This window comes from Penaeus japonicus, unplaced genomic scaffold (assembly GCF_977035675.1).
Source record: "Penaeus japonicus unplaced genomic scaffold, GWHDUDI00000001_assembly GWHDUDI00000018, whole genome shotgun sequence".
Classification (NCBI taxonomy): domain Eukaryota; kingdom Metazoa; phylum Arthropoda; class Malacostraca; order Decapoda; family Penaeidae; genus Penaeus; species Penaeus japonicus.
Window position 1 is genome coordinate 1628649 of NW_028234420.1, and position 17500 is coordinate 1646148.

A 17500-nucleotide genomic window follows, 5' to 3' on the forward strand; every position below is an offset into this window, starting at 1 on the left:
TACCCGTACACAAATGGCCAGATAAATGAGGGCCAATTTTCTCATAAACCACTTTTTGTGTCTGTGATATTCTGCCTCATGTAATTAGCATATTGTATATTTTCACATTTTATCAATTTCTTCTTGTGGCTTCACTTCACAAGAGTGTCACTCATGCTGAGGCAGAGGCATTTTCTGTCCATAGTAGCAATGGATTTCCGCTTTCTGGCAGGTTAGTTCAAGTTGTAACTCAACTTACTGAACTTTTTTTTTTCTAAAGGCTCATGTTCCTCCTTTTCTTTTGTGCTCTTCAGCATTTCTTTTAAACATCTGCATTCTCCTTCTAGTTAAAGCTTTTACCTCCCGAGGCACCTTGTGTGATATCTTGTGTATCTTGAAAGTATTTGTTTCCGCGAAATCTTGTCAAAGCTAATCACCGAGAATAATTTCTACCATCTAACAAGATTTGCAGACTACACCCAGCCATGTGTGACTCCCAGCAAAGGCTCTTCCATGATAAACCAGGTCAACCAAGCAAGTATTGATGGGCAAAGTTAGTTGGTACTCTCTCAAGGTCATACTTAAACTTGTGGCCCTAGAGCATTACATGTGGCAATGTGTTAAAGAGTGGAGCACATGTCTGTGTTCTAGCCACCTCCATATAGAAGTGAGAAAAATAGATAAATAAAAATAAAAACAAACACCTAATAATACCACAGATGTAAAACAAAAGCAAAAAATCCCCTTCTTTGATCACAAAATGCACAATTGCAATAAATCTTTCAAGACAGCTCTGCCACACAAGTAAAATTTGTTAGTAAAGCATTAAAACTTAACATGCCTGTTAATCTACTTAACATAAATTCCTTGAAACATATTTACTGTATTTCCAACTATCTCTTCTCAGAATGACAGAAAATATCAATATTCCTGATAATAATAATAAAAAAAAATTTTGAAAGTGTTTCCACAGAAGTACCTAATCTTAAAATTTGAAGTGGCTATTCAATTTTTCCCCCCCTGGCTAACTTTAAATGATTTAAACTGACCATTACAGTGCAGTGCTTCAGGCAGAATTGTGGGACTCAGGCAAAGTAAAGCATTGCCATTCAGCTTTCTGAATTTAAAAACTAGACCCAAGCCTCATATTGTGCTGGAATAGAACATCAACTTCTCAAGTGTATTTGCTGTGCCATAAGCAAACACATTACACCAGCGCTCTAAACTAGATGACACAGTGATATCTGCAGTGCACTTTTGACTTTGTTTTTGGCAAGGATCTGTGTTTTCCAAATGCTACATTTCCCTCTCCTGTCCCTAGGAAACAGCCTGTACTGTAGGGGCCTGTAGCAACTTTGACATTCACTTCTTACTAACAGTACAAAGGGATTAAGCTGTGAAAACCAAAAATAACCAATGTAACCAAAATATTTATGATGAAGTCAGATTTGCAGGACCTTGAAGCAATGGAGAGTATGGCAGATCCCCTTTATATGCTAAAACTAAAAGCAAGAACTTTTTCTGATCTTTTCTGATTATTATTTGAATTCTATATAACTTTTAGTGACAATTTCATGATTGAATAGTAAACAAAAATTACCAACAGTATGCAACTCAAATTGTTAATATATAGTCGAAGTGCTTAATTACAATGAAAGTACACATGATACTAAGATCTGATATTTTACTTCACTTTTCTTTGCACTTAAATATTTAATGACATTCTCATATTTATTTAATACACACAGAACACAGCAAATAAAATAAATGTTCAACTGACAACAATAATCTGATATTCTTAACAAATAATTTTTTTTTTTTGTTAAGTCAGCCTTCTACTACTGACATATAGATGAAATAATGATGAAAATATATATGTATATCTATGGAGAGAGAGATTCAGATTCAGCTTTCTATATTTCTTCTGTTAATATTCATCCTTTTGAGAGAATGACAAATTTCATCTAATTCTTGAGAGCAAGCAGAGATATATCCCTTTTGATTATTTCAAGCCTTTCCGTGGCTAATGCTGATGGAAACAATTAAGTCCAAGGAAACTGAAAATTGTCAACATCAACCTTGAAGGAATTGGAAAAATAAATAAGTTGTATACTTTATTAAAGCTGGCATCAGGAAGACGGGAACCTCTGTCATAATTGTACTTACTAATAACACCTGAGTTGCAATACTGTTTATACTTTCACTGAGAGCTTTGTTTATGCCTCCCCTCCATTGAAAAGAAAGAACTGCCTCTGCTAACTTCCTGGATGGTACCCCTCTGCTTCTTGGTAAAAAGCTTCAAAGCAAAAAAACTCAAACTTCAACCAATTCTACTACAAAGTCTTACACACAGTATCAAAACAAGCCTTGTTATTCTACCACACAGATCCGACTTGAAATACAGATTTCTTTCATAGTTTTAGTATGAACTGTATATCTATTTTTATTCTAATTCCTTACATAACAAAACATATAAGAGACCTTTGTTAAAAATACAGCTCTCCAATCTAACTTACAGTATATCTAAGAGTTAAGTTAGTACTGGAAATTGGAAATTGTTATAAGTGGAAGAATTTTGCCTGACCAACATTTCAAACATCACACCTCTCTTCTGAATTCAGTTAGTGGAAACAGAGGCTCACCATGCAGCACAACACATTAAGACCCTGCACAAATGACATGAGGCTAGCTTGAGAAGCTGAACCCTAAACAAAAAAACAGGAAAAAAAGAGCCTATAAGTTAAAGTAAGCATGAAAAGGACAGAGTAGTGCCAAGCCCAGGCAAAACAGTAGCAACAGTAGGTCCTTGGGCTGGCTGGAGAACAAGAACCGTGGGATGGCGCCCACCTCTGGTGCCAGAACGTGGAAGAAGGCAGGGCAGGTTTTGTAGTTGATGGATGGCGACCAGTGGGCCCGAGTGTGCCGCGCTGCACCAGAACTCAGCACCTACAACACTTGGCTGTCAGGCCTTTACTCATATACAGTGGGACCTCTTCTAACCGACATCATGCATTCACCACATAGCATGATAATTTAATGTCACACAAGACACAAGCATCTTTCAGTCTGACTACTTGACCCAGTCATTTTTTAATCTCCAAATTATGGACAGATATATAGGTCCACTGTACATATCTAGATATATCTTGCTCATAACTCAGTAACAATACAAAAAGGTTCAGAGGCAAAGATCTTTAATTTGAATTAAAAAAGTTAAAAAAGAAATGTCCATTCACATTAAAAGCTGTTTAGCTGACTTACGTTTAAAGGGAGCCACTACAACATACCTTCACCTGCCTTGTGACAAGTGACCTAGTCAATATACAGTAAAATAAAAATAATATTGCATCACAAAGGGCATAAATAAATTCTTTAGTACTTGTTGCCTTACTGAAGACTTCGTTAGGGTTCATGCTGGGGTATCACTATGAACTAATACATTAAACACAAAAGAAAACACACAAACTTTCATGCCTTTGTCAGAATCACATATTCACACTAAATAAGACAGATGCCTTACAGGCAGAATACACCTCCAACAAGAGTGGATGGCTGTATAATCAACTAAATGTGGATCTTTACAAAAAATAAGCAAGTATGAGAAATCAAAAATACCTTTGATGTAGATCAAAGACCAATCTACTATGCATATTCACATCACAAAAGCTTGGCACATAATGGCATGGAAGTTTTTCATATACAGATATGAAAATATTTGTGAATATCTGAATATAGTAGTTCCATCAACAGGGAAAATGAGGAGGAGTAATACTCACCCCAGCCAGCTGCATGTTGAGTTCCTGGTTGAAGGCAGGCTGAGTTGCAAGAGAAATAGGGGTGCTCGGGTGGCTTGGGGCAGACAATGGGGCCGAGAAGGGGGGCACAGTGTGTGCGGGGGGCAGCGAGAGGGGCGGGCAGGAGCCACCGGATGTACCTAACTGCTGCAACTTGCGTGCCAGCTCTGACAGATTGCTGTTTGAAGTTATACTATGGGAAAAAAAAAGAGTATGATATGTTAATTATGAACATACTATTCACCCTACATTTGATAGAAAGAAATCTTACAGACTATCATTATCATTATAATAAAGTTGACCATGATGATGCACTCCAGTGTAAAAAAACAATCACTTTGACTAACACTTATTTCATTCACCAAAAAACAGACTTTTGGAATCTACACATTTAAATATACATTCCAAAACTTGAAATATTACTATCAAAAGACATGATTTTTCACGTCATAAGGTCCCTTTCATCCTTGCCTGTCATATTTCTCCAAAGAATTCTGCTGTGAGAGTCTGGCCTGATGCTCAGCCATATAGGTGTTCTCAGGTGTGCAGTGATGGGGGGGCGTTGGGCCTCCCGACCCAGATTGCGAGACAGGTGCCGGGGCCACTGAGGTGCTGCCGGCACCGACACTGGCCACCAAACCATCGCTCTGCTGCAGACAGGAGGTAGATTTTGGATTATAGAGGAGTCTATTTGTCCTAACTGCAAACTTTAAATGAATTTACACTGCAAACAAGTTTAAATAAATATCTTGCTTAGCAATCAGAGAGAGGGAGAGAGAGAGAGAGGTAGGTGTGTGTGTGTGTGTGTGTGTGTGTGTGTGTGTGTGTGTGTGTGTGTGTGTGTGTGTGTGTGTGTGTGTGTGAGTGTGTATGTGTGTTTCTGTGCACATGTGTGTTCCAGTTTGTGTTTATGTGCATTTATATACATTTCTGTGAGAGAGAATAATCCATATATCTAAATGAATTTTTGTCATTATATATAGGCTGTACAAGATGTTATGAGGAAAGAGGATATAGAAAATATAAAACAACGTAGTCTGTGCATTAGATTTTCTTACAAGAGGAGAAAAAGTGGAATAGCAAATCAAATAGGAGAGAAAGCAATTAGTTTTATAATCATAAAATTATTTCAAAATTGCTTTTGTTTCCTGTTATGCAATTCAAGGTCTAATGGAGGCGAGTTAGATTATTTACTGGCTTGGTTAATTATATAGGTTGGGAAGTTTAAGCAATAAAGTAATCTTTAAAAATATCATACCAGTCTATACACACACAAAAAACTAGGATGTGCAAAAACACACACAAATACACACACACACACACAGAGTCTCGTCTTCTATCTCATCCATACAAGTCCTGCAATATGTTCATTGGAAATTGCACCCATTCAGATCACCTTCAGTGCCATCTGGAACATTCTATTGACTTTTATCTGGAGTTGTTATAATGGAATATATTCATATATTTTTATAATTTCCATGCATGTTGCACGATGTATTTTTAAAAATTATTTAGCTTGATTAGTATAATTGCCTCTCTTTGAAAATGGGATATCTGCAAAAAAAAAACTTTGGCTGAGAGGTATGAATAGATTATGTAATATAATAGTAATTTCAAATGGCCATTAAAATCTTTCAGAAATCAAATAAAATTAAACTTCGATAAAATTCTCTCCAGGATGATTTCTTTAATAAAATACAATACTCCTCCAAAACAAAGACATTGTTGCATAAATAGGGATAAATAAATTAACAGAACCTCCACTCCGGACAGTATGTGTGACAGCAATTCCTCTATACTCAGAGAAACAGTTATGTCCGAACTGAATCCTGGCCCAAGACTCTCACATGCACAAAAAAGTAGATTCCAATCCCTGTCCACCCTAAGTGCTACGCGCACACGGAGACTTTACCTGTTGGTCTTGCGTCGTGGGAGGAACAACAGAGGCAGAGGAGGCTGGCAGGTTAAGAAGCTGAGCAGCAGCAGATGAGGCAGGAATTGAGTCTGACTGTGGGGACTCGTCAGTGTAGGGAGCAGGAGCCACAGCAGGCTGGCCCTGAGACGTGCCCACTGACCCTACAGACCCACCAACTACGTCATCTCCGGGTAGTTGCTTGCTTTCTACCACAGGACTCACCAGGAAGCGAGATTTTCTGAAAGCCTGTGACCAGAAGCCAATACTATCAGCCAGGAATTATATCAGCAGAAAGGCTGCACTGTGGCCAGCTCTGTCAGGATAGATTTACAGCACCTCAGAAGAGAGAGAGAGAGTGAGTGAAGCCCCCTTTTGTGCTTGTATAAGGACACACTGATTCTTTGCTGTCACTTGGAAATGCCTTGTATTAGTATCAAGCTTTATTCCTTATACAAGTCAGACTCATAATAAACTTTGATTGATCTTTACTATTACTATAATATGTTACATCATGTTAGTATCTTGCTTTTTTTATATTCAGAATTATTCAGAAATAAAAACTGAGCATTTAAGAGCTACGAACTCTTGAAACTCAACAAAAACTGAAATACTCTATACTGAAAATGAAATACGTAGCATGAAATTTGATCACAAATATTGAGTTAAAAAGAGACCTCAGCTTCTCAAAAGACAGAAAGTCAAAGATGGAAATGTCTGGATAAAAAGCAGAGCTATAAGAATTATAGATATATAGAAAAACCATAGAGAGACTAATACATACAAATACTACTAGAAAGCTCAAGATTATCAATGATAAACTTCATACTGTGCACTACCCTTGTAAAATAAGAAATGGAAAGATAACCTACATACTGACACTCACAAACGCACAGTCACACGAAGGAATGTAAGCATACAATATAGGTATATAAATATGTCTATGTATAAATATATACAAACACTCATATATATATATATATATATATATATATATATATATATATATATATATATATATATATATATATATATATATATATATATATATATAAATATGCAAACACTGAGCACATACTTATCTGTATGATTTTCACACACACACACACACACACACATGTACTGTATATACACTAAATTAAAGTCAATGTCATGCATACAAAAGAAGGTATCCAGAAAAAAAAAGAAAAAAAGTGAAAACTTGTCTAATAATGACATTACAAAATAATTCATTTTGATAACTTTTCCTATGCAAAAGTCATTTTCTTTTATATATTTAATAAAATGAACAATAAATGGTAAATCTTCAGAGAAATAATACATTAACATTTTACAAGTGATGACCAGAAAATTCAAGTCACTTTTAAATTGCAAGAAAGAGCTTTTCCTGAAGGAGCAACGCATGGAGGACGTGATTTCTCACCATAACGATTACAATGTTCTTCTGGGATTTCCTTCTGACAATTGAAAATCATCTGACAAGTTTTCTCGCATGATTGCTTTTCTAGGCACTGGAACAAAAACTAATATGTGTACTTGGAACTAAGAACAAAATACAACTAAATAAATAACTACACAAATGAAGTTTGAAACAAATATAAATACAAAAGTGTACAGAAACTAATGCACTTACAAAACACAAATACACATCCATGTAAATACAAATACACACACTAACACACACACACACACATATACGCAAGAACACATACTCCCATGCACAAACCTGTGGCTGCTGTGGTGCAGGCTGAGAGGAAGTGGCTGATTGCTGAGGAGCACACACTGCGGCTGGAGTAACTGCTGCCTGCTGCTGCTGCTGCTGAGGAGTCTGCTGGGTCTGCTGTTGCTGTTGTTGGTCCTGCTGCGCCTGCGTGGGCTGTGGCTGCCGCACGGGACTCGTCTGCACTTGCGGGGACGATTCTCTCCCTTCGACCTGCTTGCTTGGGGTTCCCGGGGCACTGTCCCCTCCTCCCTCCTCTCGGTGCTGTGGCGGATGTACAAGGGCACTTGGTTAGGCACGGCAAGTGCAGAGTACCATTTGGCCGATTAGAAAGGGAAACAGAGGGAACGGAAGAAAACAATGGAAGAGAAAATAAAAGGAAATGAAAAATAATTTAATAACCTTGCATTAAGCAAATTTTTATTCGCAAGTAATTGATAATCGAGTCAATTTCACTAAATAATCATTTTCATATCAAAATGAAATGAAGTAGTAAACCATAAAAAATATTGATATAATGGAACATTATCACTTTTATAATATGTTATACAAGAACAAACCATATAAAAAGAAATGAATAACAGATAGTAGAGGTATATAAAAAAAATAAAGCATATGTATAACAAGGCAGACATTATAAAATAAGTAGTACCAAATAAATTAATAGATACAATACAAATACATACATTTCATTTTCATGATTGATTCTTTATTTCTTATTCAAGGGTATGAATTCAGATTAAAAGCTGGCACAAACAGGATTCAATTTCAAATTTGTCACTTCAGACAAATTATATGTGGTGGTATGAATGTTACTTCAGATTGAAAGTATTCAGAACATATTTCTTAAGGTTCTTGAGAAAGCATTTTCATTATGGAATTTTAAGCAAAAGTCATATATATATCTATAAATATATATGAATATGAATATAAATATATATATATTTAAATATATATATATATATATATATATATATATATATATATATATATATATTTATATATATATAATTATTGTTTTTTCAAACTGGTAAACTGGGCAGCAAAATCATATTCTACTCACTATAATATCCAGCCAAAAGAAACAATAAAAAGTAATCTAATAAAAGCATTGGGAGACGATAAAAAAAAATCTAATGCTTTTATGCTAAAGGAATATCAGAAAATTAACGTGATAATTTAAAAACAAATCATACATGAAATGAACCATAACAGCATAAGCCGAGGATTGTGTGGATTGTGCTGACTAGAGAAGGGATACAATAATAGTAATAATAAATCTAATGTCATTCTTTTTTTTTTTTTTATGTGCCATTAACTTCCCATTCATGTCAAAAATATTTAAAAAAAAAAAAGGAAAAAGAAAAAGAAAGAAAAAAAAAGAAAAGAAAAAGAAATCAGACATATATCTCTTTCTTGAAAAAATAAGAATATTGCTGCTGCATTCCGTCTCAAGATCTGAAGCTCCAAGTACTGGAAAAAGCTAATGCTAAGGTAAGGAAACCACGAATAGTACCAATGCGAGCGGCAGAGGCAGGACGGGCGCTCCGGAAGACCATAAGGAAGTCAAGCCAGGCTCCACGTACTTGTCATGGCAGTGATAAAATATACTGTAATTCATTTCCCTCAAAGGGAATTAATTCATTTCCCTCAAAGGGAATTACACAATGGGTATTAGTACAGGGTTATGGACAGGCAACAATGGCACAGCTCTGCCAGTATCAAGTTGCTTTTACACAAACAGATAAGGGAACATTTGCTTTTACCTTTATGTGCAAAAGAATTTCACAAAAACAAGAAAGAAAGAAAGAGGTTTTAACTCATCACTCTTCTCCTAAAAATAAACAAAGTATAAAATATGAATAAGAAAGAAAAATGCAGAAAAGGGTGGAATCTATTTTCTGATCTGACATTACGCAAATCATTGCAAAGGGTGTTTAGTACAAGAAAAAAGCACCATTGGATATTTAATCTGGCTTATTCAGGTTGAACATTTTGTTTTTAATTGGCTAATAGTTTCAACCTAATCATCTTTAAAATCTGTGCATTTATTTGCATGCAAGGAAAAGTGACAAATGAAAATGAACTATACTGGAAGCAAAAATTTTTAGCAGAACAATAGCTGATAATTTTTGAATAATTGCAAAAATAAAACAGGGATATTCATTCAAAACTTCTTTTTGTTTAACCTATGATTTTGTAGTCAGTTTACCATATCAATCGCAATTTACTTTGCATGAAAACTGTATTACAATGGGTTGAGACTGAGTACTTATTGCTTCATCAAATCTCACATTTCAATAATACAATTGCTTCTCTTTTTATATGGGATACAGATCAATAAATACTTTATAAATAAAATTATCCAACAGAAACAATCTTTCTTTATACGTCTTTTTTGAAAAAAACATATATCTTATTCAATAATTGCCTAAAATAATCAAGAAAAAACGAAATTTGAAAGGCAATCTACAAAATTCAAAATAATTGAGCTAAATCAAAGCATCTTATCACAAAACATGAATATATATATTCCTACAGAAAGACTAATGACATACAACAATGGCATAATCGAAATTCAACGCATCATATATTCCCCAAATATGAATACAGTATACACACACTATAAAGACTTCAGTAAGGAGGGCATCTTCTAAAAAGACTAATCATCTAATTGAGCAAGTCCCCTTTTGACACATCATGCTGACTGGACATACTAGGAGTCTCTCCTCTTCACAGCACCATACTTTTGAAAGTAATTGAATATCATTAAGAGAACGAATTTGCAGTGCTGTAATAAATACTAAACAGAACATATTTTAAAAGAATTCTAAAATATCACATGGAAACATGGGTTCACAGTATATCTAATGTATCTATACCACCTCACTAACACTGGAAAGAATAGCATAGCTTCAGCAATACATTACCATCATCATTTGGGACAAACAAATATATGTACTTATCCAGGCTGCTCTTTAATGTGTCCTGATAAAACTTATAGTTACTGAACATCAAAGTTGCTACAATAAAAATTGCTATGAGTTTCTAAATGAAAATTCTGACTCAATTATCGGTATGCCTATCTTGTCGGTGAATACTACCATCTTGTGTAAAAGCAAATCAGGTTCATATTCTGAATACAAAGAAATAAGAAGACCCACATATGCTATTCACCTTCCCACTTTCATTTTTCGAAGAGGATGACAATGATACACTCTTGATGATGATAATGATGCAGCTAAGAATAAAACTATTGAATTTCTAAAAAGTGCATGTTTATATTTCTTGTGAAAAAAGCTAAAAAAAGCATTCAACAAGACTGGAGTCTAAAAAGCTAGGGTGAAATATATAGTTATCAGGTTACTTCCTCAGTTACTGTCTCAGCAGTTCTATCCATCTCATACTAATTGCAAAGGATATTCTTTCAGACTGAAGAAGGATTTCTTATAATGTGCAACTGATATATCACAATCATTACATTAAAGCCTTTATCATTTGCCATGACTGAATCTCACCAATGCATGAAAAAGAAAACATATTAGATGCAGTCAACTTTTCAGATGGCCTATTTATTCAAAGACTCTCTTGTCCTAAAACAATGCCAGTTGTGCACCCTCTAACCTAATATAGTAACTGCCAGATTACTCCTGATTCTAGAACAGTTCTGTGGAGTGTTTGGTGTAAGCACGGAAAGGTATGGTATCTATCAGTTTACTTTCTTCTTACTGTTATCCACTGTACAATTATGATAAAAGTATATGTAAGTAATATACATACATTAGTGTACAAATGCCAAAAAGTACAGTATAAATAAATACACATTAAAACAAACAAACACACACACACACAAACACACTCACACACTCAAGTAAACACACACGCAAACACACACACAAAGATATAGATGTAATAAATATTCTGTATGTATAATCTTATCTGGTACCGAACATGCAAAGAAATTAAAAATGCTTGTAATGTGTTTTAAATCTCACACTGAACACAATAGTTATGATAATCCACACAAAACAGAATTATAATTTCAATGGAGGCTTCTTCACCTTCCTAGTGGAAATCAAACACTTTTAGTGTAGGAAAGGCAGACATAAAAATCAAAGGAATAAAAGGTGCTATACATGTTAAAAAAAAATTAACACATATGGGTGTAAATCATTAACACTGTCACAACAAAGTGGATCATAGTGATACAAGATGCAGATCATTTTGCTTATATTGGGGAGGATTACAGGAAGACAGCTAATTGTGTGATGGGGAGGTGGGTATGTAGGTGGGTATAGAGGAGAGAGGGAGAGAGGGAGGGAGGGAGAGAGAGATAGATAGATAGATAGATAGAGAGAAGAGTGAGAGAGAGAGAGAGAGAAAAGTGAGAGAGAGGAGAGAGAAAAGTGAGAGAAGGGAGAGAGAGTAGAGAGAAGAGAGAGCTTGTACATGTATATGAGGAGAGAAACAGAAGAGTGATAGAGAGAAAAGTGAGAAAATCGAGAAGAGTGAGAGAGTAGAGAGAAGAGAGAGCTTACACATGTATATGAGGATTTCAAGATAATGAAAGTTTTATGATACATAACATTTCTCAGTAGCTGAACCAAATGACTTCAAAAAGGTAAACACAACTAAATTCCCTCATTATCCATTTTACCTCTATCACAACAATAATCCTACACAGATGAATGTAATGAACTGAAAAGCAGGTATAACAACAATAATCGCAATGAAAAGAAGGAAAAAATAACCCATGATTTTTGGCCACTGTTTCCCCTGGTTTCAATCATCAGTCTGAACGCTCTGATTGTTTATGCACATCTACTGGAACACTAAAATCCTTTCATCCATCTTTAAAGGCAAATCCTAACAGCTATTTATGGGAAGCTACAGTGAGTGCAACAAGTGTTAAAGGAGACGTGAGGAGTGAGGCAAGGAAGCACACGAGCACTCTTGACCAGCTTAGTCTTGGGTGATTAACTGTCTCTCATTGGCTGGCAGACCCCTGCCCTCGGAGCCGCACGAGGTGAGGGTTGTCCCCGCGCAGCCCTTGTGCACGAGCAGGAGCTATGCGTTGTGACCAGCGCACCACGTGTGACCAACAAAGGGGGGCAGGGCATCTGTCCAACCAACAGAGATGTCACTATAGCCACCAGTCATGCTCTTCAGTAAATATCTAGATAGCATTCTCAGTTTGCTGACACAAATCCAGTCGTTTCTTCCAACAGTTACTTACTGAGCTGTGTCGTCGTCGCCGTTTAGGGGAGGACCGACTCAGCTTCCTGGCCAGGTAGCGAGCCTATCACGCCGCACAAAAATAAATGATACAAACCACTGATATGAGCCACAACAACCATACAGCCAAAGGGTCTTTCGCGACCTCAAGCAATCCTCTAGATACCCAGCCCCCACCCAGCGTTTGGGGGGGAGGGGTACTCTTGCATGCCATAATAAATCATACATGGAAATCATATAAACCTTTTAAGAAAATATATGAAGTAATCATTATCATAACAAAATTAAATTATAGATATATCTTTTCTATTCTTTTACTGCCTGAAATCACAGAAACAAACAATAACATAAATTTGATATACAAAATCTTGAATTACTTCTCCCACTTTCACACAAACAATTACCTAAACCATGCTTATATACGAAAACATTGAGGACAAATGAAGACGGGAGTCTTTGACCTTCGACCTTTCTACATATATATAATTTATGTATTATTCTTTTGTGAGAAAATGGCTTCTGAACAGTACTAGATGAGCACCCATATTTTCCTTCAAATTGTGTAAAAAAAAAAATCTATGAAGCTATCTCCATTTTCTACTTTCCTCCAAATAAAAAGGGACATCAGAATTATGCATTCTTGCCTCACAGGTTTGCACAAAGTAGCACCAAATGTTGAGACCCCTTCATCATGGGTTCTGCATAGTGCTATTTTCATACCACTACCTATCTATACATTCTTTGCAACGTAGTCATCATTATCTCATATGCAGAACGACATGAATCTTTCAGTAACTTTACAACGGTAACCCTTAACACGATAACTGCAACATCATACAACGTAAAGCCTGGAGCTGCAGCATACATCAAATGAAGGGAGAGCTTTTCTTGAATCAAGCATTGAAAGTGGTAATGGGTGGATAGCCACTGCCCCATCCAGCTTTGCTAATAGTTCCCCAGTGCCTCGGGAGGATAGGCCAGAAAACCTAACTGTGCAGTCAATAGGTTAAGCATCAGTGTGTTGTCAAGGCCCTCTATGACGCAGACACAAACCAATACTCTGCTTTGTTCCTAAAGTCACAAACTCATTTGCAGCTGAAAAGACTGAGATCAGCTTTAATGTAGATTCCTCTTTTCAAGAAATATCACAAGAGAATATAAAGCTAAGGAGATGTGGAAATCTGACACCACTCATGAAAAAAACAGATGTCCTAATATGATTCATAAATGCACTCAACCCTTCCGAGATGGACAACATCTCAAGATATGGGCATATTAAGGTCAGTTTTCTATTATTTTCCATCAACACCATCCATCATATTTAGTAAATCTGTTTTTAATAATGGATAAACATGGCAAATTTCCTACACATGATCACCTACTGCCTTCATGATTTATCATACTAATTGTAATGATTCACTTGGCTTTCCTGATGATGCAAATAGTAAGACATAAAGAAAATCATAAAACAACTAACAAAACTGGCAAATCAGCAAAACTGAATACTGATGAACAGCGAGTTTTAAACCCGTGAAAAGCATTAGATCATCATAACTTTCTTTTTAAATTTCCAGAATTGTTTTATTTATTCCTAATGTATTTGTAAATATCATAAATCCACATGTTTTATGAAAGCTAGTTACATATTTCACAAGATTTATGTTTTTTGCCTTTTTTTTACTTATGCTAAACCTACTTCTTCACTTTTCATCCAATTATACTTGTCTTTTGCCATAAATTTATCGAATTTTTAGTTGATGAACAATAGATGCAAATATCTATGAGTAATGATATACCTATCAATAAAGGGTAAAATGTTGAGAAATCTTCTTGCACTGAAGGTGTCTGAGAAATTACTGTTTCTTTAACTCCTATGAGCTCACAATCATTAATGGCATCAGCCAAGTTTTCAAATCAAAACCAAGGCAAGGAGAATATTATCAAATGCAAAAAAAAATAAAATAGCTCAATGTTCTAAACTTTCATTAATCTCAAACTGACAAATATTTTTATCTCAAAACTTCATATTTCATATTTCTAACAGTTAGGATCTACTATACATATTTGTTTTCGTTTCTACACTTCATCTGCCTTCTCTTTTCTTTAACCTATTTTCAGGTTGCTTTGAACAGGAAAAACACTTAATAATAATTTTTCATTTACTTAATCCTTCATTCTTTTTTCTTAATTTGTCTCTGTCATTTGAACTTTTATCATTCAGCCAAACTTAAAACTCTTTCCTTCTCCAAATCTGTAAATTATATCCAGTACCTATGACCTAATGTAAGATAAAAGTCCAAATTTTAATGGTAGTCTTCTTGTTTAATGTTAGTCATACAATAATAACCTTTGCTCTCTGATTAAATCTATCAATAATGATATTATCTGAATGAATATTATTCAGTAACAGACTTGTGATACTGAATAATAAACTTTAATACATTATGGTAAAATGTGATACTGAATAATAAACTTTAATACATTATGGTAAAATTTGTCAAAACCTTTCGTGCACACCTCTACAGACAAGACCTGATGTGTTAGTAAATTAATAATGGCTATACATTAATCAAAAGATCAAGTATTCTCATACACAATTTCCATGGATCACTCATGTAATTAAATGAATCAGGACTGGAAAAATAAAGGGTTGCCGGACTAAACTTAGCCAACACCCCCTGAATGCAAATACCCACAAGCCAAAATACAAATCTGAAATACACTCTAGCAAGCACATAATCCTTATCAACCGAATGTCCCTCCTGATAAAATCAAATAGACGAGACATAAAGAATACTGACCCGTGATTCAGGATCGTCCCTGTGGCGTCGGGAGGCCGAGGGGGATCGTGTATGGCCATCCTGCGAGTGATGCTGACTTCTGGAGTCAAGCCCTGGAGTGGACACGACAGGGAGAACATTCGGGTTGGCCTGAAGCTGTCTGATGATGTCCTCTATGTAATTGATCACAACTTCGGCATGGTTTCCAGGAAGGAGGTTTGTCATTACCTGAAACATAACAGAGCATAAGTATCTTTTTAAATTCTATTCTTAAAGGAAGACTAAAGCTTTACAAAATTCACATTTTCCTTGAATAACACACCCTGATTGTTTATAAGAAAAAGATGAACAAATCTGTGTACCTTTAACAAAGTCTATACCATATGTGAGAATCTAAACCAAAAAAGAAAAAGAGACAGAGAGAATTACCAGTTTGTTGGCCACATCTTGAGGGTCATTATCTGTTATGTCAAACTTGAAGGTGATGGTCTTCTGCTTAATGGTTTCAAGCTGACACTCGACCATGGTTTCTGTCACGCTCAGGACTGTCAGCTTGGGGAAGCGGTCGAGCGTCTTCTTCTTACGTATCTTCTTGCGCTCCATGTGGTGGCGGCTGGAGGAGCCATCGGCCGGGTGCTCGCTGCACTCCGACTCGGAGGCAGCGCTGGGGTCAAATGGAGGGTGAGTGGAGGATGTGATGGTGGTGTTGTTGGAGGAGGAGGACATGGTGGTGGTGATGGTGGAGGAGGTGTTGTTGCTGGTGAGGGAGTTGTTGGAGATGGCTTGCGTCTCCAGACCAACGCCACCAGGCCTTCTCAGAGACATGGAAAGAATAAATTTCAATGTTTCAGGTATTCCACTTCATTTCAAAAACCAAAAGATCAGTACTTACCCCTTTGTAAACACCATGACATGCATTGATTAGAATCTTACATCATTTCGCTGACAATCAGCAGACCGTTTGCCAGGGGTTCCAATAAACAAGAAGCTAAAGCAGCATTGTCAACTAAAAAAAATGTATGGGTATTCTCTACTGAAAAGCACACATTTGGAAACTTGCTTTTGTTATATATGTAAAAAAAAAAAAGTTATAAAAAAAAAATAAAAATAAAAATAAAAAGCTGAATCTTCTCTATGAAAAATCTTGTTAAACTGATAAATAAGCATAGCATGGCACAATAAACAATTAAAATTCACCACATAAATCATTCATTATATCTAATCTGGACTAAACAGAACATAAAACTTCTATATGAAACCCTCACTAAATAACCAAAAAGCAGGGTACACTGATAGGCAACATGTAAAAAATTGTTAAAATTGTGTGAAAACTGTAATGACATATACATGTACATATGCCCTTCTTATTTACACTGTCAGGATACAATCTTCAAGTAAAAACTTGCATTAAACTGGAATCAAATAATTTTAACCAAGTAAAAGTATCAATTGCTTTCTTGTTTCTGAAACTATGTAAAACTAATGACTCCTTTATTTATTATCATTTATATATAATAAAAAGTGTGATTATCTTCCTTTTCTCTTAACTTCTATACATAATTTAAAATGAAACTTTTCACCTGTTGAGTCTGCAAAGTCTAGTTATAAGGGACAGAGATAAATTAGAGTAATTCTTAAACTTATCATATTCTTTCAAATTGTATCCAATGACACTTAACAGTATTCCAGAGTTAATGCCACGAACACAAACTGAAGCTTGGTTAGAACCCTTTTACATGACTTGACCCATTCTGCCTTCTTGCTCTCGACACCATGTGTTTTGTTGTAGGGTGAAATATCATTGCAAAAAATGGGATTGAATGACATGCCACTCTGGGTCAAAAGCATTCAAAGCTCACCAGAATTTCAGACAAGGAATGTCAAGCTTGCTGACATTTACAATGAGAGGATAATGATAAAAAATATAATAAAAAAATGAGAGAGAGAGAGAGAGACAGAGAGAAAAATGCCATGGAAATCAGCATTCCTAAGAGGCACATTCAGAGATTAATCTAACGGCAGGCCATGACAGGCAGATAGAGACGGAGCATCGCAGCCGTCTCAGGATATATTCCTTACC

At 35.6% G+C, this 17500-nt stretch overlaps 1 protein-coding gene across 46 annotated transcripts in view; it reads right to left on the bottom strand.

Moving 5' to 3' along the window:
* The window catches only part of LOC122257594 (uncharacterized), a 199458-nt gene that overhangs the window by 24314 nt on the left and 157644 nt on the right, over positions 1-17500 (bottom strand). For 20 of the 46 annotated variants that reach the window (XM_086546460.1, XM_086546456.1, XM_086546453.1 and 17 more), the window contains 9 exons: position 17500; positions 15850-16231; positions 15442-15648; positions 12642-12704; positions 7412-7669; positions 5686-5934; positions 4245-4423; positions 3756-3966; positions 2827-2925 (listed from right to left, as the gene is read on the bottom strand). The exon at position 17500 is cut by the window's right edge and continues 61 nt beyond it. In XM_086546460.1, coding sequence (XP_086402586.1) covers positions 2827-2925; positions 3756-3966; positions 4245-4423; positions 5686-5934; positions 7412-7669; positions 12642-12704; positions 15442-15648; positions 15850-16231; position 17500 — 1649 coding nt within the window. The remainder of the gene's footprint in view (positions 1-2826; positions 2926-3755; positions 3967-4244; positions 4424-5685; positions 5935-7411; positions 7670-12641; positions 12705-15441; positions 15649-15849; positions 16232-17499) is intronic. The other 26 variants (XM_086546450.1, XM_043022976.2, XM_086546479.1 and 23 more) reach the window with 8 other exon arrangements.